Raw genomic sequence first — 20,890 nt, forward strand, 5'->3', positions numbered from 1 at the left:
GTCCCGGCCCCTCAGAACACAGGGCTCCCGAAGCCACGGTGAGCCGTCCTCCTCCCGCAGGCACAGACAAGGAGCCACTTGAATCTGCAGAGCCTGAGATTCCGCCTGATGCAGATGGGGCTCCACCACTCAGTGACCCACCGCAGGACCCTCTGGTACCGGGCCTCTCCTCCTCCTCCTCCTCTCCTGATGAGGCTGTGGCAGGAACATCCTCCTCTGGTCCTCCTCCTATAGATCTCAGGGCCCATCAAGACCTCTTGAGGAGAGTGGCCCAAAATATGAATTTACCGGTGGAGTAGGTTGCTGAGATAGAGGACCCCGTGGTGGATATATTAACGGCGGCTGCACCCCTTTGAGTGGCTCTCCCATTCATCCGCACGATTCAAGCCAATGCGGACACGATTTGGCAATCCCCAGCTTCCGTTACACCTACGGTTAGGGGAGTAGAGAGAAAATATATGGTCCCGTCAAAGAGCTACGAATATTTCTACACCCACCCGACTCCCTGCTCCGTTACACCTACGGTTAGGGGAGTAGAGAGAAAATATATGGTCCCGTCAAAGAGCTACGAATATTTCTACACCCACCCGACTCCCTGCTCCCTGGTGGTCCAATCCGTGAACGAACGGGAGCGCCATGGCCAGCAGGCGCCAGCTCCTAAGGCAAAGGAGGCTAGGCGCATGGACCTCCTAGGCCGTAAGGTATACTCGGCGGGAGGCCTCCAGCTTAGGGTGGCAAATCAGCAGGCCCTCCTAAGTCGTCATAACTTCAGTACGTGGGTGTCTGTAGGGAAGTTTGCAGAACTCCTTCCCCAGGAGTCCCGCACAGAATTTACGGCCCTACTAGGGTAAAAAAGTGGCAAGAACTTCCCTCCAGGCCTCTCTGGACGCCACGGACTCGGCAGCCAGAACGCTCGCATCTGGGGTAACAATGAGACGCATCTCCTGGCTACAAGCCTCAGGCCTACCTCCAGAATTGCAGCAGACACACACCGGTTACCCAACGTAGGTCCTTCAGACCCCAACCATATCGCCCTTATAACCAGCCCAGTCCGCATCAGGATACGACCAGACGGCGCGGCAGGGGAAATCAGTGGAGACAGTCTGGCCCTCAGGGAAACCAAAGTCAAGCGCCCCCTAAACCTCCCACGGGGCCAAAACAAAACTTTTGATGGGACGCCCGAGGATGACCCACCAGTTTCCCTGCCGGATCCTTCACCCTCCTTTTTCAACCGTCTCTCCCATTTCCTCCCTGCCTGGTCCCAGCTGACCTCCGACCGCTGGGTCCTCCGCACAGTGGAAGCAGGATACCACCTCCAATTTCTTTCTCACCCTCCTTCCTGCCCTCCCTGCCCGTCCCTCTTCAGGGACCCCTCTCACGAGCAACTCCTCTTCCAAGAGGTCCATACACTCCTAAATCTGGGAGCCATAGAGGAGGTGCCAGAGGATATGCGGGGCAAGGGATTCTATTCCTGCTACTTTTTAATCCCCAAGGCAAAGGGCGGTCTACGACCGATCTTGGACCTGCGAGAACTCAACAAATTTATGGTAAAACTCAAGTTCCGCATGGTAACCCTGGGGACCATCATCCCATCCCTGGATCCGGGAGACTGGTATGCCGCCCTCGATATGAAGGACGCGTACTTCCATATTGCCATTTACCCGCCGCAGAGACGGTATCTCCGGTTTGTGATCGATCAACAGCACTTCCAGTTCACGGTGCTTCCCTTTGGCCTTTCTACAGCCCCGAGAGTCTTTACCAAATACATGGCCGTAGTCGCTGCCGCCCTCCGCCGTTGTCAAATACACATCTACCCATACCTCGACGATTGGCTCATTCGAGGGACTTCCCAGCTGCAAGTATCCCAGCACCTTCGTGTAGTCAAAGGCCTCTTCGGGAGGCTAGGCCTCATGGTCAAAGTCGAAAAGTCTACTCTGACTCCAATGCAGAGGATAGACTTTACTGGAGCAGTTCTGGACTCCAATCTGGCCAGGGCCTGCCTCCCTCTGCCATGCTTTCAGGCAATGTCTTCGATCATTCGAAGTTTCCAATCCTACCCGACAACGTCAGTGCGCATCTGCCTCGGCCTCTTAGGTCACATGGGGTCATGCACCTTTGTGACCAGGTACGCCAGACTGCGGCTTCGGCGCTTCCAAACATGGCTCGCTTCACTATACCGCCCACACAGGGACAACATAGACTCGGTGATCACGATCCCCAGGCCAATCCTCGACTCCCTCACTTGGTGGTTGGACCCCGCGGTAGTCTGCGCAGGGGTACCATTCCACCCTCCCCAACCCTCAGTAGCGCTGACCACGGACGCATCATCTCTGGGTTGGGGTGCCCACCTCGGGAACCTACACACTCAAGGCCTCTGGTTACCCCAGGAGCTGGCCTTGCATATCAATGTGAGGGAGCTGAAGGCAGTCCGCCTAGCGTGCCAGGCGTTTTGAGTCCATCTACAAGGCTGCTCTGTATCCGTGTTCACGGACAGCACAACAACAATGTTCTACATAAACAAACAGGGCGGGGCGCGTTCCTCCCTACTTTGCCAAGAAGCCATTCACCTGTGGGACTTTTGCATAGCCCACTCTATTCATTTAGTAGCGTCTTTTCTCCCAGGAGTACAGAACACTCTGGCAGATCGCCTCAGCAGGTCATTCCTGTCTCATGAGTGGTCGATCCGTCCCGACGTCGTCCATTCCGTTTTCCGGAGGTGGGGCTTTCTCCGCGTAGATCTCTTTGCTTCCAGAGAGAACAGGAAATGCCACGTGTTCTGCTCCTACCAGGGACGCTCCCCGGGCTCCCTTTCAGACGCGTTTCTCCTCCCGTGGACGAGGCACCTGTTCTATGCCTTTCCGCCATTTCCCCTCATTCACAGAGTACTGCTCAAGCTCCGGAGGGACAGAGCCAACCTCATCCTCATTGCTCCAGCATGGCTGAGGCAGCATTGGTACACCCTGCTGTTCGACCTCTCAGTGGCGGATCCAATTTCCCTGCCACTGTGGCCAGACCTCATAACGCAGGACTTCGGCAGGCTTCACCACCCGGACCTGCAGTCCCTTCATCTCACAGCATGGCTCCTACGTGGTTGAACCAAGCTGAGTTACGTTGCTCCGCCTCAGTGCAGCAGGTTCTTTTGGGGAGCAGGAAGCCTTCCACTAGAACGACTTATCTCACCAAGTGGAAGCATTTCTCACACTGGTGCGATCAGAACAACTTAGTCCCCGGACTGGTATCTATCCCTACTGTCCTAGATTACCTCTGGTCCCTGAAGGAGCAGGGCCTGGCGGTCTCTTCTTTAAAGGTTCACCTGGCGGCTATTTCTGCCTTCCACCCAGGCAAAAGTGGCCATTCTATTTTTTCCCACCCTATGGTTTCCAGGTTCCTTAAGGGAATGTAACGGCTGTACCCGCAGGTCCGATGCCCAGCCCCTACCTGGGACTTAAACCTGGTGTTGACCAAGCTTATGGGGGCCCCCTTCGAGCCTATGGCCACCTGTTCCCTGCTATACCTTTCCTGGAAAACGGCCTTCCTCGTCACTATCACCTCGGCGAGGCGAGTCTCCGAGCTTCGTGCCTTGACGGCTCATCCCCCTTATACGGTCTTCCATAAGGACAAGGTGCAACTGCGGCCACAACCCTCCTTCCTCCCTAAGGTGGTGTCTGCTTTTCATGTCAATCAGGACATCTTCCTTCCAGTTTTCTTCCCAAAGCCGCACTTATCGCGCCGGGAACAACAGCTACATACTTTGGACGTCCGTAGGGCTCTCGCTTTTTATATAGAGAGAACGAGACCCTTTCGGCGTTCGCCTCAGCTATTTGTAGCGGTAGCAGACCGCATGAAGGGCATGCCGGTCTCTTCCCAGAGAATCTCATCTTGGGTGACATCCTGCATCAGAACGTGCTACGAACTGGCTCACGTTCCCGCTAGCCATCTCACTGCCCATTCTACAAGAGCGCAGGCCTCTTCTGCCGCCTTCCTGGCTCATGTCCCCATCCAGGAAATATGTGGGGCGGCTACCTGGTCATCAGTTCACACCTTTGCTTCACACTATGCATTGGTCCAACAATCCAGAGACGATGCAGCCTTTGGCTCAGCAGTCTTGCATTCTGCCACGTCTCACTCAGACCCCACCGCCTAGGTAAGGCTTGGGAATCACCTAACTGGAATGCATATGAGCAATCACTCGAAGAAGAAAAGACGGTTACTCACCGTTGTAACTGTTGTTCTTCGAGATGTGTAGCTCATATCCATTCCAAACCCGCCCTCCTTCCCCACTGTCGGAGTAGCCGGCAAGAAGGAACTGAGGGGCGGATGGGTTGGCAGGGGTATATATCTGGCGCTATAGCGGCGCCACTCCAGGGGACGCCCAGCCGACCCACCGAGTGTTGCTAGGGTAAAAATCTTCTGACAAGCATGCACGCGGCGCGCACACACCTAACTGGAATGGATATGAGCAACAAATCTCGAAGAATAACAGTTACAACGGTGAGTAACCGTCTTTTCTCCTCAGAGTGGCTGTGGAAAAGATAGATTTCTAAATATTTTTACTTTTTTTAAAAGCTGTTTGTTAAAACCTACGTACAAAATCTTGACACTCCTGTATGTGGAGAACAGCATTACTAAGCCAAAGGCTTTACATATCCATCATTACTTTATACTGTGTATAAAGAGCTGGGGCTCACAAGAAGAAATTTGCTCATTAGAACTTCCCCTGGATGCATGCCCTAGAGAAACTGATGTACTGAACCCAATTTACTGAGTCTAGAATGCTGAAGATGTGTTATTCTTTGGGGGTGATTGTGTTCATAGAATCATAGAATCTCAGGGTTGGAAGGGACCTCAGGAGGTCATCTAGTCCAACCCCCTGCTCAAAGCAGGACCAAACCCAACTAAATCATCCCAGCCAGGGCTTTGTCAAGCCTGACCTTAAAAACCTCTAAGGAAGGAGATTCCACCACCTCCCTAGGTAACCCATTCCAGTTCTTCACCACCCTACTAGTGAAAAAGTTTTTCCTAATGACCAACCTAAACCTCCCCCTCTGCAACTTGAGACCATTACTCCTTGTTCTGTCATCTTCTACCATTGAGAACAGTCTAGATCCATCCTCTTTGGAACCCCCTTTCAGGTAGTTGAAAGCAGCTATCAAAGCCCCCCTCATTCTTCTCTTCTGCAGGCTAAACAATCTCAGTTCTCTCAGCCTCTCCTCATAAGTCATGTGCTCCAGCCCCCTAATCATTTTTGTTGCCCTCCGCTGGACTCTCTCCAATTTATCCACATCTTTCTTGTAGTGTGGGGCCCAAAACTGGACACAGTACTCCAAATGAGGCCTCACCAGTGCTGAATAGAGGGGAATGATCACATCCCTTGATCTGCTGGAAATGCCCCTACTTTTACAACCCAAAATGCCATTAGCCTTCTTGGTAACAAGGGCACACTGTTGACTCATATTCAGCTTTTCGTCCACCGTAACCCCTAGGTCCTTTTCTGCAGAACTGCTGCCCAGCCATTCGGTCCCTAGTCTATAGCAGTGCATGGGATTCTTCCATCCTAAGTGCAGGACTCTGCACTTGTCCTTGTTGAACCTCATCATATTTCTTTTGGCCCAATCCTCTAATTTGTCTAGGTCCCTCTGTATCCTATCCCTACCCTCCAGCGTATCAACCACTCCTCCCAGTTTAGTGTCATCTGCAAACTTGCTAAGGGTGCAGTCCACACCATCCTCCAGATCGTTAATGAAGATATTGAACAAAACCGGCCCCAGCACCGACCCTTGTGGCCCTCCGCTTGATACCAGCTGCCAACTAGACATGGAGCCGTTGATCACTACCCGTTGAGCCCGACCATCTAGCCAGTTTTCTATCCACCTTACCGTCCATTCATCCAGCCCAGACTTCTTTAACTTGCTGGCAAGAATACTGTGGGAGACTGTATCAAAAGCTTTGCTAAAGTCCAGAAATAGCACATCCACTGCTTTCCCCTCATCCATAGAGCCGGTTATCTCATCATAGAAGGCAATTAGGTTAGTCAGGCATGACTTGCCCTTGGTGAATCCATGCTGACTGTTCCTGATCACTTTCCCCTCCTTTAAGTGGTTCAGAATTGATTCCTTGAGGACCTGTTCCATGATTTTTCCAGGGACTGAGGTGAGACTGACTGGCCTGTAGTTCCCTGGATCTTCCTTCTTCCCTTTTTTAAAGATGGGCACTACATTAGCTTTTTTCGAGTCATCCGGGACCTCCCCCGATCGCCATGATTTTTCAAAGATAATGGCCAATGGCTCTGCAATCTCATCGGCCAACTCCTTTAGCACCCTCGGATGCAGTGCATCCGGCCCCATGGACTTGTGCTCGTCCAGCTTTTCTAAATAGTCCCGAACTACTTCTTTCTCCACAGAGAGCTGGTCACCTCGTCCCCATACCGTGCTGCAGAGTGCAGCTGTCTGGGAGCTGACCTTGTCTGTGAAGACAGAGGCAAAAAAAGCATTGAGTACACTAGCTTTCTCCACATCCTCTGTCACTAGGTTCCCTCCCTCATTCAGCAAGGGGCCCACACTTTCCTTGACTTTCTTCTTGTTGCTAACATACCTGAAGAAACCCTTCTTGTTACTCCTAACATCTCCGGCTAGCTGCAACTCCAAGTGTGATTTGGCCTTCCTAATTTCACTCCTGCATGCCTGAGCAATACTTTTATACTCCTCCCTGGTTATTTGTCCAATCTTCCACTTTTTGTAAGCTGTTTTTTTGTGTTGAAGACGAGCAAGGATTTCACTGTTAAGCCAAGCTGGTCACCTGCCATATTTACTTTTCTTCCTACACATCGGGATGGTTTGTTCCTGAACCTCAATAAGGATTCTTTAAAATACAGCCAGCTTTCCTCGACTCCTTTCCCCGTCATGTTATTCTCCCAGGGGACCTTGCCCATCAGTTCCCTGAGGGAGTCGAAGTCTGCTTTTCTGAAGTCCAGGGTCTCTGTTCTACTGCTCTCCTTTCTTCCTTGTATCAGGATCCTGAACTCGACCATCTCATGGTCACTGCCTCCCAGGTTCCCATCCTCTATTGCTTCCTCTACTATTTCTTCCCTGTTTGTGAGCAGCAGGTCAAGAAGAGCTTTTCCCCTAGTTGGTTCCTCCAGCACTTGCACCAGGAAATTGTCCCCTACAGTTTCCAGAAACTTCCTAGATTGTCTGTTCACTGCTGTATTGCTCTCCCAGCAGATATCAGGGTGATTAAAGTCACCCATGAGAACCAGGGCCTGTGATCTAGTAACTTCTGTTAGTTGCTGGAAGAAAGCTCGTCCACCTCATCCCCCTGGTCTGGTGGTCTGTAGCAGACTCCCACCATGACATCACCCTTGTTGGTCATACTTCTAAATTTAATCCAGAGACTCTCAGGTTTTTCTGCAGTTTCATACTGGAGCTCTGAGCAGTCATACTGCTCTCTTACATACAACGCAACTCCCCCACCTTTTCTGCCCTGCCTGTCCTTCCTGAACAGTTTATATCCATCCATGACAGTACTCCAATCATGTGAGTTATCCCACCAAGTCTCTGTTATTCCAATTACATCATAATTCCTTGACTGTGCCAGGACTTCTAGTTCTCCCTGCTTGTTCCCCAGGCTTCTTGCATTTGTGTATATGCATGTAAGATAACTCACTGATCGTCCTGGTGTCCCAGTATGGGGCTGGAGCCCTCCCCTCTTGCACTCACCTACTTGTGCTTTCTCCCGATATCCCACTTCCCCACTTACCTCGGGGCTTTGGTCTCCTTCCCCCGGTGAACCTAGTTTAAAGCCCTCCTCACTAGGTTAGCCAGCCTGCTTGCAAAGATGCTCTTCCCTCTCTTCGTGAGGTGGAGCCCGTCTCTGCCAGCAATCCTTCTTCTTGGAAGACCATCCCCATGGTCAAAGAATCCAAACCCTTCTCTCCGACACCATCTGCATAGCCATTCGTTGATTTCCACGATACGATGGTCTCTACCCTGGCCTTTTCCTGCCACAGGGAGGATAGACGAGAACACCACTTGCGCCTCAAACTCCTTTATCCTTCTTCTCAGAGCCACGTAGTCTGCAGTGATACACTCGAGGTCATTCTTTGCAGTATCATAGGTGCCCACGTGGAGAAGCAGGAAGGGGTAGCGATCTGAGGGCTTGGTGAGTCTTGGCAGTCTCTCCGTCACATCATGAATCCTAGCCCCTGGCAAGCAGCGCATCTCTCGGTTTTCCCAGTCAGGGCGGCAGATAGATGACTCAGTCCCCCTGAGGAGAGAGTCCCCGACCACCACCACCCTCCTTCTCCTCTTGGGAGCGGTGGTCATGGAACTTCCATCCCTAGGACGGTGCATCTCATGCCTTCCAATCAGTGGAGTCTCCTTCTGCTCTGTTCCCTCAGATGTATCATCCACTCCACCCTCTGCACTAGTACCTGCGGAGAGAACATGAAAACGGTTGCTCACCTGCATCTGTGTTACTGGTACATGGACGTTTCTGATACTCTTTCCTCTTCTGGAAGTCACATGCCGCCAATTATCCTCGCTGGCCTTCTGTCCCTGCTGCGTAGCCTGCTCTGAATCTTCAGAACATTGTGCCCGCTGAAGCTGATCCTGACGTCTATCCAGGAAATCCTCATTTTCTTTTATGGAACGCAGGGTTGATATTCGTTTCTCCAGACCTTGAATCTTCTCTTCCAATATGGAGATCAGCTTGCACTTTGTACAGACAAAGTCGCTTCTATCCTGTGGAAGGAAGACGAACATGGCGCATCCTGTGCAGGTCACAACAGCGGATCGCTCGGCATCCATAGTCTCTTCCTTCTAAGCGCTTCCTTCCTTGTGGCAGAAGCTACTCAGAGAACCCTGTGAGGGGGGGGCCTCACCAGGCTCTCTCCAGGCGAACAATCAATCAGTCAAGCACACGGTCAAACTGCCAAACTGTCCCCTCAACAGACACTCAGATACTCACCAGCGCAGTCCCCCTACTGCAGCACTTAGCATACCTCTGCTCAGAGGGATCCCAGGCAAACTCCTTCTGTTTGCCTCTCTGCTGTTCGCTGCTCAGCTGGTTCGCAGCTGACTGCCTTTTTATAACAGTCAGGCCCAGCTGGAACAAAGCACTCCCAGGTCACACTGGTCAAACAAGCAATCAAACAATCAAGCACACGGTCAAACTGCCAAACTGTCCCCTCAACAGACACTCAGATACTCACCAGGGCAGTCCCCCTACTGCAGCACTTAGCGTACCTCTGTGTTTGTACAGTAGCTCAATAATCTCTTCCTTGCTTTGGTACGAGAGTAATAAAACAAGGTGATGCACGTGAAATGGAGCTCATGTAGCACAGATCTGTGGAGGGATCACTGCTTCTGGGCCGCTCTTCTATCCTGTAGGCCTGGTACACCTAAAAATTAGATGGTTCTAGCTACATTGCACAGGGCTGTGAACATGTCATGCCCTGTGCAACAGAGTTAGTTCAACCTAGCCTTCACTGTAGATGCAGTTCGGTCAACGGAAGAATTCTTCCATTGATCTAGCTACTGCCTCTTGGAGGGGTGGATTACCTACACAAAGAGAAATCCACTTCCTTCAACGTAGGAAACACCTCTACAGCAGCTGCTGTATCACAGCTGCAGTGCCATATCTGTGCTGCTGTAGCTACTTTAGTGTAGACATACCCCTAGACACAAGATAATGGGAAGCAGGGTTGGAGACTTCCAGTAGCCCATTCCCACTTCCAAAACCAAGATTGTTCATGGGAGGCTGCTAATGCTTCTCCCACATGCTACCCCCCCAACACCCATAGATGTGACAAACGACCCCACACGAAATAAATGTCTTTTGTAGTAGACCTACCCACAACCCACTGCCACATGTACTCTTTTTATGTGAGGCAACCAACCTTCATCCCTCCCACATACCTGCTGCTCCAAAAGAGGTGTCCCTCCATGCATACTTCCTTCTATCTATGCCCATTTCCCTTTACTCCGTGTTTGTTTGCTTATTTTTTGAGAAGCAGTGAGCTCCCCTGGCTTCCATGACGTGCAATGGCTTTTTGTCTCCATCAGGGACCTGAAACTCCTTTTGAATCAAACTAAGTTTAAGAAAAAAACCTACAGTTCATAGCAGTAACAAATTATTCACTCTGTTTCCTTCTTCCAACTTTCAGCTATCATTATCCATTATTTGTATTGTGGTAGCATCTAGGACCCCTGGTTGTGGACCAGAACCCCATTACAGTATGCACTGTACAAACCCAGAACAAAAAGACCCTGCCCTAAAGAGCGTACAATCTAATACCCACAATAAGAAAACTGTGGGCTTTACTGAATGTACTTGTTTTTAAACAGGCTAGTTTTTGAATAGGATGAAAACCCCCAAGCTAAAGTAGAGCACTGCATGTCACAGTACTTTCGCTGAGATATAATAAAGGTTCTTCCAGTGGCACTGCAGAGCCCATGTGATGAGTACTCTGGCACACCAGGGAGTAAATATTGCTCCATTTAATCTGCCAATTTTAAGCCTCAGCAGTCATGGCATCTGCATGGCATCCTTCTGTGATTTGTCAGGGTCCATGTTAGAGAGCAGTCAACCAGACTCATTTTGAAGATTAATGATCCTTATCTCCTCTTATGGGAGGTTATTCTATTATCAATCCTGTTACAAGGTGGTGGCTGGCCAGGGTAGTAGTTATTTGAATGTCTGCTAAATCAATGGGCTAGTGTTTTTTCTGGAAATTGTGGGTATATTTCTCGGCTCTGGCTCTTTCCACAAGCATTAAACACAGCTATAGAGAACCTTTCATTTTTATTTGCATACGTATTAATGATGTTTTTAAAAGGATGACTTTGGCTTTGCTTTAACTGACTTTAATGTCAAACTAAAGAAAGACTGATTCAGTCACAAAACCAGCCAGGTGGCTAACCTGTTCCGTTGTGATCATGAAGGAGAAAGAAACCTTCTTGTCTCAATACAGTCCTTTTTAACCAACATTATTCTACTTTCTTACACACTAGATTTCAGAGTCTTTCGCTCTCTGGAGTTACCATGTGTCTGAGAAAAACTAGGAGAAATGTTCTCATTTTTTAGTAGCCCTTTCTTCTGAACTTGCTTCCCCTCTCAGCTGAGTCCATCCTTCAAGGGTCCCTTCAGCAGGTCAGTTACACAGCAAAATATGGCTGAGACCCAGGATTCCTTTTAACTTAGGTTGGGGCAGTGGCAGAGTTGACAACATTCAAAGTAATTGTTCCTCCATCAGAGAATCCTTTGTTCTCTTTGGAGTTAGAGGAACTCAGCAGAGCAAACACATTACATTGGTAACAAGAAAGGCAAAAGATCTAGCATTTTTCATTGTAACCACAGAGAGGAAAAGCAGCTTCTTAAAGATTTAAAGGAGCTGTGTCCTTGCAATATGTCCTATGTTCTTGCGGGATCTGTGCCATTTCTGCCTGAAAATATTTGATGGAAGAGGGAAGAAGCAGCCACCCCAGAGCAGCTGTGCAGAAAAGACAATTTCCTATATAGGGTAAGCACTGGAGAGAGATGGGGAAATGGGAATCTATAGAACTACTGTGTGGAAGGATGAAAAACATATGTAGGTAGGACTGATTCAGGGTCCATTTGTGGTTGCTCCTAGTTTTTGTTGCCTGGGTCAGCAATGACTGGGACTGCTTTGAGTCAATACTCTGATTTTTAAGGAGTCAGTGCTTTGTATTGCTGAACAGTGACATCTCCCTCTCATTTTCAGGGTACCATTGACTGGCTATCATAATAGTCCTGTCCAGTCCTCATTAGCTAAAATGAGTATAGTTGTGTTGTGGGGCTTTAAAGGTGGGAGATCTTAAACTTGGGGGATTAGGAGATCCTCAGATATATAAGCAACTTCCCTCCACATATATATGTAACATAGACACACACACTGCCTAGAAGGAAAAGATTTGCATTTTGCTAGCTTCCTCCCTTTTGAAACAGGGTAACATGGTTGACAAGTGATGAAAGCTGCACAGAGGGAGCCTGAATAGTACATTCAAAGGAGGGGAAATAACTGATGTGTTGATGACGGTAACAATGGGTACCTCAGACTGTGTAGCTCAGAGAACAGCTAACTAAGGCTGTCTCTACACTTCGAGGTAGGGGTGTGACTCTTGCTCATATACACATAAGAGTTAGCGCAAGTATAAATAGCAGTGTAGCCGCAGTAGCACTGGTAGCGGCAGCAGAGGCCCAGCTGACCCACATTGAGTACAAACCCACCTACAACCGGAAAACTCTAGGAACCCATCAGGTTCTACTGGAATTATTCTCCCTCTAGTTGCTGTGAAATTCACTGGAACATTTATTTATATGAAAATCATACTGCCCTTTAATTTTCTCTCAGAGCAGTACAAGATTGGCAGTAACTTTTCATTTTGCTTTGACCAGCTTTACTCCCTTTGTGCATAGTTTGTTCTTTGATCTCAGGCCATTGGTCACCTGAGGGAGAACAAAGCCAGACAGACCCCTGCAGTGTGAAGTTTGGAATTCCATTCCTCAATGCACACAAGATTCTACATCTCCCATAAGCTTTTTAAACTAATCTTAACTCTCCTGAAATTAGCCTTTCCTGCCACATAATGCCTTGGAGCCAGATTGCGGCTGGCCCCTGCACTCAAGGAAGGAGGGCACAGAGAGCGTCTCTTCATGTGCCTCTCATGCAGGAGCCAGCCCCAGCTGCAGTAGCTTACTCTTGCTAGCCACACATAAAGGACCATGGCTAAGGAGAGTGTACACAGCAATGGCTGCACTCCTGAGAACTCCCGGAGACTAGTGCACCATGAGGGGCAATGCCCCTGGGAATTCCTTGTGGGCTGTGTGGCTTACCACAGGCCAGCACCTTAAAGGCATAACTGAGCACTCAGCTCTCTGGGAAGAGCTTTTTAGCACGCAAAGCACTAATACCGGGAAATAACACATCCTGCAAATGCAGAGACTCACTACTCTGCCTTGTTTGAAATGTCCAGTTGTGGAACCATAGAAATCAGAGCTGGAAAAGACCTAAAGGAGTACGTCATTCAGTTCATTCCCCTGTCTGTAGGAGATTCCTTCTTATATGTTAGGATTTGGATAATGGGATCAGAATTGTTTGTGGATGATTAAATATGAAGTATATGAATGTTGCCAACTCCAAGCATTCAAAAATCATGACTCAGGGTCTGCAATCACGAGATTGTCTTAGAGATCATGAGATTTAAAAATCGTATGGTTTGTATTCTTTTTATATGTCTTTTAATGCTGAAGTGTTTAGGGTTCACATTTTCAAGCTTTTTGCTACAATCTGAGCACTAGAAACTTACTAAAAATAAGAAAAAGCTGAGATTCTTGGGTAATAAAATTATTCCAACAGTTGGAGGTTTAAAAAAAAAAAGAAATATCACAAGACCTGCAATACATGCATGAGAATTAGCAATTTTGCATTCCCTCTGAAGCACCTGGCATTGGCCACTGTCAGAAGACAGGATACTGGGCTAGATGGACATTTGGTCTGACCCAGTATGGTTGTTCTTATGCATAATATAGAGGTGATTGCTTGACATAAACACTGAAACAAAATAACCCCCTTCAAAATATTGTTAATGTAAAAGGAAGTTTAAGAGCTTAAACACCAAAGTCAGGAAATTTTAAAGTAAGGTTCTCGCACCTTATTTTGTTGCTTACATTGCAATCTTTCATTGTGCAATTACACAATATACAGTGTATGTAGAAAGACAAAATGTAGCATAAGCCCTTGTAAGGCTATCAGGAAGTAGTGCAGTTCATTTGTATTTACTGAGATAAATCACTTTCCTTTTTCTAGACATCCAACTACTCTTTAAGATCAGCCATTTCTATCACAGAGAAGTACATTGCACATGGTCTAACCGGTCCAGATTGAGTTAGTTTTAAGATTAGAACAGAATAGGAATTTTCAGTTGCAGCTTCATGTTTCCCATAATGGAGTCATCTCAGGACACATCTGTATTCCAGCAGTATCTAAAAGGGGTGGTCTAGTCCTCGCTGCGCCACTGATCTGATTTATGAACTTGGCAAGTCATAAAACCTTTGTGTACTTCAGCTTCCATAAATTGGAGATAACAATTCCTGCCCTTATTAAAGTGCATTGAGGTTTTTCAATGAAAAGTACAGGTCATTATGAATAATAAAGTAGTGTGGTGCCCAGCCTGTACAACTTGTGTTATATCATCTCCCCCACCAAATTGTCATTAGTTTACAGTTAGGAAATGCAGTTGTGTTGATAAGGTTGCTCAGGCAATAAAAATAAAGGAAATCACCACTTAAACCAGAATTCACATCCAGCCTCAGTCTGTATGCCATCCCACCCAGATACCAAAATGCCCAAACAGCCCCATAACAGATACATTTTCAGTCTAACATAGAACCACTTCATCACAATCACACTGAAATGCACAAGCTAAACCCCAGCCTCAGACAGATTACAATAAATTGCCTATAGACATACATGTACTGGTGAAAAGTCTAGTGTATTAGCTGTAGAGGAAAAGGGCGGAGGTTGGAGTTCAGCTTGTGAGTGATTTGTCAGGAACTGGAGGTGTGCATTGTGATTGGTTCTCTGTTGGAATTGAAAGTGGGTTTGTTGTGTTGCTGCACTGTGTTGGTATGTTACTTTGTGTGTGTGTGTGTGCATATGTGCATAGGTGAGTGTGTGCTAAGGGATGCAAGTTGTGTGAATGTCTTGTTTTTTATCGATAGTGTTGATGGGAAATGCATTTGAGCAGTCTTAACAGTATGACAGTGTTTTTGTGAAAGCCTCATTCTTCCTTATTCTTATTCTCAAGCCTCCCCAGGAAAGGGGGTGAAGTGGCTTGGGGGGATACTTTGAGGAAACAGGGACTCTAAGTGGTCCTTTTTCCTGGATTTTTGTCTAAATCACTTGGTGGTGGCAGCAATACCGTCCAAGGACAAGGAAAGGATTTGTGCCTTGGGGAAGTTTTAACCTAAGCTGGCAGAAATAAGTTTAGGCGGTCTTTCATGTGGGTCCCCACATCTGTACCCCAGAGTTCAGAGTGGGGAGGGAACCCTGACAGCCTCCCTCCAAATCCACCTCCTCTATGGCCCCGTTAATCCTAGGGAGTAGGACAGGACAGGAGGGAATTATAGCCCACATTGTCAGAAACATGGAACATCCAGCTCTGCTGCAGAGGCAGCTGCCCCCTCTAGTATTGGCTACTTGCATTCTCTGATGGGTCTGAACTTTTCTTGGTAGAGATAAGTAAGGTTTTGTTAAATTAGGGCAATAACTGTTTGTGTTAAAGAGCCGCTTTTGAAAAGTGTCATATGCCCAAGGTATTTTGAAAGTGTGCATATGGGTGGAGTTTGGAGCTTCAGGGGACTGTGCTTCTTTAGCTAGACAGAGATAAAAAATGGTGAGACTGGCAGAGCCAAATGTCAAGTTTACAAAAGGCATCATTTAAAAAACCTTTCCTCTGCAAAAGAGCTTGAATATTTAACTCTAAAAATTATGGAAAATTCCACTGTCCTCAGTAGAGTGATTGTATTAAATTGGGACCCATTGTTAAATCCTTAAGGAGAGAAATAGCAGGATTAAATCCTGCTTTAACTACAGATCTCAAACAGTCCTAACTCTTGAGTCACAACCAACGCCTCCCTCATAACAAATGTTCCTGTTCTGTTTGGTGTCTCCGATGCTGAAGCACTCTGAGATGATAATGTAAATAAAGCCATTAGGATAAGGACAAACGTTTTTTCAGCTGTTTGTTTTTAAAAGCAAGAAAGAGTTTGATCTAAATCTTGGAGTCTGTAGATATAAATATATACAGCTGACAACAGCATCTTATTAAGAGACATATCATTTGGAAGGTATTTTGTACAGTATGATCCAAAATTGTGGCTCCCTTGGGAAACTTTTTGACTGTAACACTGTCCTTTGCATTTTCAGTTCTTCCTTTCAGTTGAATGCACCACATATAATGAATTTTTAAATTTGACTAGTTGATCCCATTAAATGTAACCACTTGGCAGAGCTATCAGACTGAGCTCCCTCAGTCCCTGAGACTTCATTTCCGCTAATCCCTGGGACTGTGTTCGCCATGAGAAGGAGCAAAGGGGGCCAAGCAACATAAACAAATCTTGTGGATGACGTGCAGAAAATCTGCACTGAAATAAGTCAAAGGGCCAAACTGCTGAGTGTGTGGAGTCTATGCCAAGATACTTTCAGGCACCACTGATCACTCAGGGTAATCCTGTGCATTTATATGTGTGGTCATATGATCGCTTCTGTGCAAGGCTCCATAGAATCCACAGCTGCAGCTCCATATATTCCACCTCTTGCTGCAGAATTGTTCTCCAGGATCAAAGCTTTCAAAATCATGGGCCTGATTCTCCACTCTCTTGCACCAGTTTTATGCTAGTGTAGCTCACTGACTTGAAGAAAGCCTTTATGGTACCTTGAAGATGTAAACCAATACAGTGCATCTTCCTGAGTCTGCTTACAGTCTGAAACAATAGCTCTGAGAAATGTAAACTGCCCTGTCCAACTCGATGGGTTAAATCTCTGATCTAAGCCTGTGTATACTAGGGATACTTGTGGCAGTGTAGCTACAGCAGTGCCAGGTCCCCATGTATATGCTCTGCACTGATGTGGCTTACCCCATATTACACCAGCGACACTACTACAAATGAGATGAATGAAGGGTCAATATTAACTATTTCACTGCTGATCATTTTAGTGGAAGATAATGTGTTTAATCCCAAAGGCCCAGCTCCTCAAAGGGATTTAGGTTTCTAATTTAAATTCTAAATATCTTTCAGGAGTTGGGCCAGACTGCTCCCCCCTCAGCTGCCCAAACGTCCAGCTTCCCCCTGATGATTTCTTCAGTGCAATTAATCATGGTCAACACAAAACTTTTGGATGTACTGAAAGCTGCCAGTGTGTGAATGTGATGTCAAAAAAACTAACCTAGGGAGCTGCTGTACTGAGTATTATTAATTGTCTTAATTACAGGCCTAATGTTTTCATTTAAATGAAGCTACTTCATAATTTCCAGTCTGCCCCAGCTGGCTGCTGCAGAATTTAGGTCCAGCTTGTTACAGAGTACGTTGAGGTTTGCTGCTAATAATCATCAGAGATGGAATTTGGCTTTGCTTTATGTGAGCATTCATTTTCTGTCAGAGGCAGTGATTTGTATTTGAAATTTAGCAAACTGGAAATGAGGTAAGAATGGCCAAAGCCCGAATGGCTGCTGCTATTGTGCAGCAGGAGATGCTTTTAAAGAGTGTGTAACCTCTGACACACAGCCTATTTATTAGTGTGTGTGTTTCCGTTTGATGACTGGCATATTTTCTTATTTTCCATCTGCATTAATACATTTTGTCAGCTGTACTTCAGTCCATCCCTCTCAGTGTACACTGTTCTCAGTGTACACTGTTCTCAGTGTAGGACTCAGCTGTGCAGTACAGTAGCAGCCATCATTCTGACAGAGGTGCTTTCTCTTAGAAAGTTGCTCTCTGCTTTATTGGAGGGTACAGTGTGATTATTCCCAGTTTCGCCAGGTGCTCTTGTAACAAACCAACCTATTTGGGGGCATAGGGAAGGGAGTATTGCAGCAGTCCTTAAGATTTTGCCTGTGGAAGTCTGTCAGACATGAGAAGGGCTGGGCCAGTAACTTTCAACTAAGGAAATAAGAACCAAGCTTATTCTAGCCCCAGATGTTGGTTTACTTCATTTAAAAAAAAATGCTAACCAGAACAAAATAAAGGGCTGTGTGTGTTTATTTCCCTCTCAGATTACCAGAAAATTTAGGCTCAATTCCGATGGGAAACTAGAACAGACCGTCTCCATGGCAACCACTGCGCAGCCAATGACTCAGCACCTTCACATTACCTACAAAAAGGTGACACCTTAAAAATAGGAGAGTAGGGTTTCCCGGCAGAAAAGGCGGAGCCTGGAGCCTAAGGACAGAAGCCTATCTTGGTGACCCACATTCACACCTGATTACAGGAGGGGGAGGCAGGTGAGCTACACATGCTGTTGGGAATGTTATGCAGATGTTTCTGTAACGGTATATATAAAAAACAAATAAAAAGCCTTTATTTTTATGGCTGTGGCTTTGGACCTTATTGCTGTGCGGGCCGTAAATTCCTCTGCTCTGGCAGTGATTAAACAAGGGGTTTCTCAGGCCTGTTCCCTAGAGAGTTAGGAGGGCTGGCAGATTCAGCCTTCTAATCTTTCATATGATCTAAACGCATCGCCACAAAAACAAACAGGAAGATAAAAGCACAGCAGCAATACAGGGTGTGACAGACAGAACTCTCCATTCCATGTAACGCAATACAGGCTAAAGTAGAACACCTCCTACTGTGGGACAGAGAGAACTGCCCTGGGGCCAAAACCTGCAAGGTGCTCAGCAACCACCCAGAGGTGGCAAATACCCTCACCCTCTTTACTTCAGTTGGACTGGAGGGGGCTGAGTAGCTAGCAGGATGAAGCCCATAGAGGATCTGATCTGAATCACTAGGAGTCATTCCATTGCCCTCAGTGGGTTTTGGTCAGTCCCAGAAAAAGTCCCCTCCCAGAACAGGATGGAGGGAGCTCTGGAGATATGAGCCACAGCTTCTCTAGCTTAAATGCGGAACACAATAAAACTCACATTGACAAGCACATGATAAAGAAAAGCACCAGAACCTTTAAATAATGAGAGACTAATTTCTGCAGCATTTTCAGTGACCTTGGTGTCATGGTTCAGCCTTTGATTTAGCTGATATATAATATTAGAAATATCAACAGGTCTTTGTGCAATGGAAATAAATTTGGATCTAAAATTAAAGCCTTAATACACAAGGCAGTTTTTAGTGTGGGGAAGAGGAATCAGACAAAGTTTTCTGAGACATGGGACTGAAAAAATTGTAACTCACTTTATATGAGAGGGGAAGCTATAACTTTGCCTAAACATTTCAAATGAATTTTATTCAAGATTTCTTGATGAGCTGTATGGCATGGGCCTAATTTTGGTAAGTCTGGCTGTTTGTTGTAATAGGTATTTATTCCCTATAGATTTTATATGAACATTTACCACACTGTCAGGTTATGGAGGATTGTATAAAATTCACCAAAGACTTGTGTACAGTTGTGCCAGCCATTTTTAAATCCTGGGCGGGGGAGGCACAATGTTTGGATTCAAAGAGGTTATACTCTTTTGGGAGGTTTTAAGCTCTGTCTGCAAACCACTTGGGTTCAAGATGGTTACAGATGCTGCCAGAAGCATATTAGATTTGAATACTACATTTCACTGTGTTTAATTGAATAGCATGTATAGTCTTCATAGCACATCTCTAAGAAACTAACCCATCTACCGCAAATTTTTACATACCAATGATCATAAATACTTAGTTTAAAAACAAAAACTTAAAGAAATTATAAATCAAGAGGACTCTGGGATAGGTTAGTAAACGTGCTGTTAGACTGAGATTCCCAAAGTCATCTAGGTGGGATTTGGACACAATTTTTTATTCATTTTAATTGGCCTTACTGGCTTTGTACATTCTCATGATATTTTTAAAAGCAGACGTAGGTTTAGATTTTCAGTGTTTCTTTAAAAAGAAAGAGAGAAGGAAAGAAAATGGAAAGTGAGGACGTTTGGAGTTAAGATTTTACATGAGCTCTGAACTCTTTCTCCCTTGTCCCATTGTGCTATGCTCCATCCAGATAATGAAATTGCAGGTCTGATAACTGTATTCCTTTCCAGTTTTTCTGAATTATTAACAATAGGGAAAATAATGCAAATCTCAACTCTCTCCTGTGTAGAAAAGATAAGGTCAGTTTAGCTCTCGAAACTGCTTTGATGGAGCTTGGAGTAGAGAGTCTACAACCAGTACTAGTTAGGGGGTGCTGTGCAGCCACTGAGGTGTTTGATCCACCTCAAGATGAGAGCTGGTCAAAATATTGCTGTTGAAAGATGCTGGACTGAAAATGGCTCTTCAACTTTTACAAAACAATTTCCGTTGGCCAAATATTGGGAGCTTCATCAAGAGACTTCAAAAATGAAAATTACTGGCGTTTGGATTTTCATCAAGAAAATCGACAAATTGACAAAACAAAACTTTACTTTTTGTCAGTTTTTCATGTGGGATGGGGAAGAATAAGCATTTCCCAACCGGCTCGTGAATCACAGAAAGCTCTTCTGGCTAAGAACCACAGATAAGAAATGTACGGTGGAATTTTTAAATTATTATTTACAAATAAGTTGGATGATGACTCATCAGTATCAGGTTTTCAATGGAAAACAAATTATTAATACTAATAATACATACAACTTACTCCTTTTTTTATTAAGCTAAATACATTAGAGAAATTCCCCAACACTCTAGGTACACTTAAAAACACACCCACAAATTTTAAACCAAGAAACCAGGAGTAACCTTCTCACCCCAAATAATGACGAATACCCCACTGTACCTAAATATTATTCTTTGAACAGTGTAGGATTTAAGCATCTTACTGTATCAGGGTATTGCAGTATAACTGTCATATCATGCATAACATCTGTTTCACTAACAAGTATTATTGTCCATACATTACTGCATGGGGTATGAAGTGCTGCACAGTATTGGCCTCAGGAGCAGCTGCATAAGCATTATTACTGCTCCAAAACCTCCAGTCCCAGAGAAGGAAGAGAGAAGAGAGTCTGCTGTGGAACATGTTCTGCCATTCCCTGAGAGCTGTTGGTTAAAATAACTCTACCGAGTCCTATTGTGCATAGTTTTTCCAGATAAGAGATTCCCAACTTAGCAGCAGCTGCACAAAGTAGACTGGAAGTAATATGATGCTAGCTTAAAATGTTAGGTGAAAGATGAACAGTGGCACTTTCAGGAGGGTCCATTGCAC

At 46.1% G+C, this 20,890-nt stretch overlaps 1 protein-coding gene across 3 annotated transcripts in view; it reads left to right on the plus strand.

Annotated features, from left to right (window-relative positions):
• The window catches only part of THAP4 (THAP domain containing 4), an 80,732-nt gene extending 62,627 nt beyond the window's left edge, over positions 1 to 18,105 (plus strand). For all 3 annotated transcript variants that reach the window (XM_039487576.1, XM_039487575.1, XM_039487577.1), the window contains one exon: positions 17,793 to 18,105. In XM_039487576.1, coding sequence (XP_039343510.1) covers positions 17,793 to 17,912 — 120 coding nt within the window. In that variant the 3' untranslated portion in view covers positions 17,913 to 18,105. The remainder of the gene's footprint in view (positions 1 to 17,792) is intronic.
• The last annotated feature ends 2,785 nt before the right edge of the window (positions 18,106 to 20,890 follow it).

This window comes from Mauremys reevesii, linkage group 9 (assembly GCF_016161935.1).
Source record: "Mauremys reevesii isolate NIE-2019 linkage group 9, ASM1616193v1, whole genome shotgun sequence".
NCBI lineage: Eukaryota > Metazoa > Chordata > Testudines > Geoemydidae > Mauremys > Mauremys reevesii.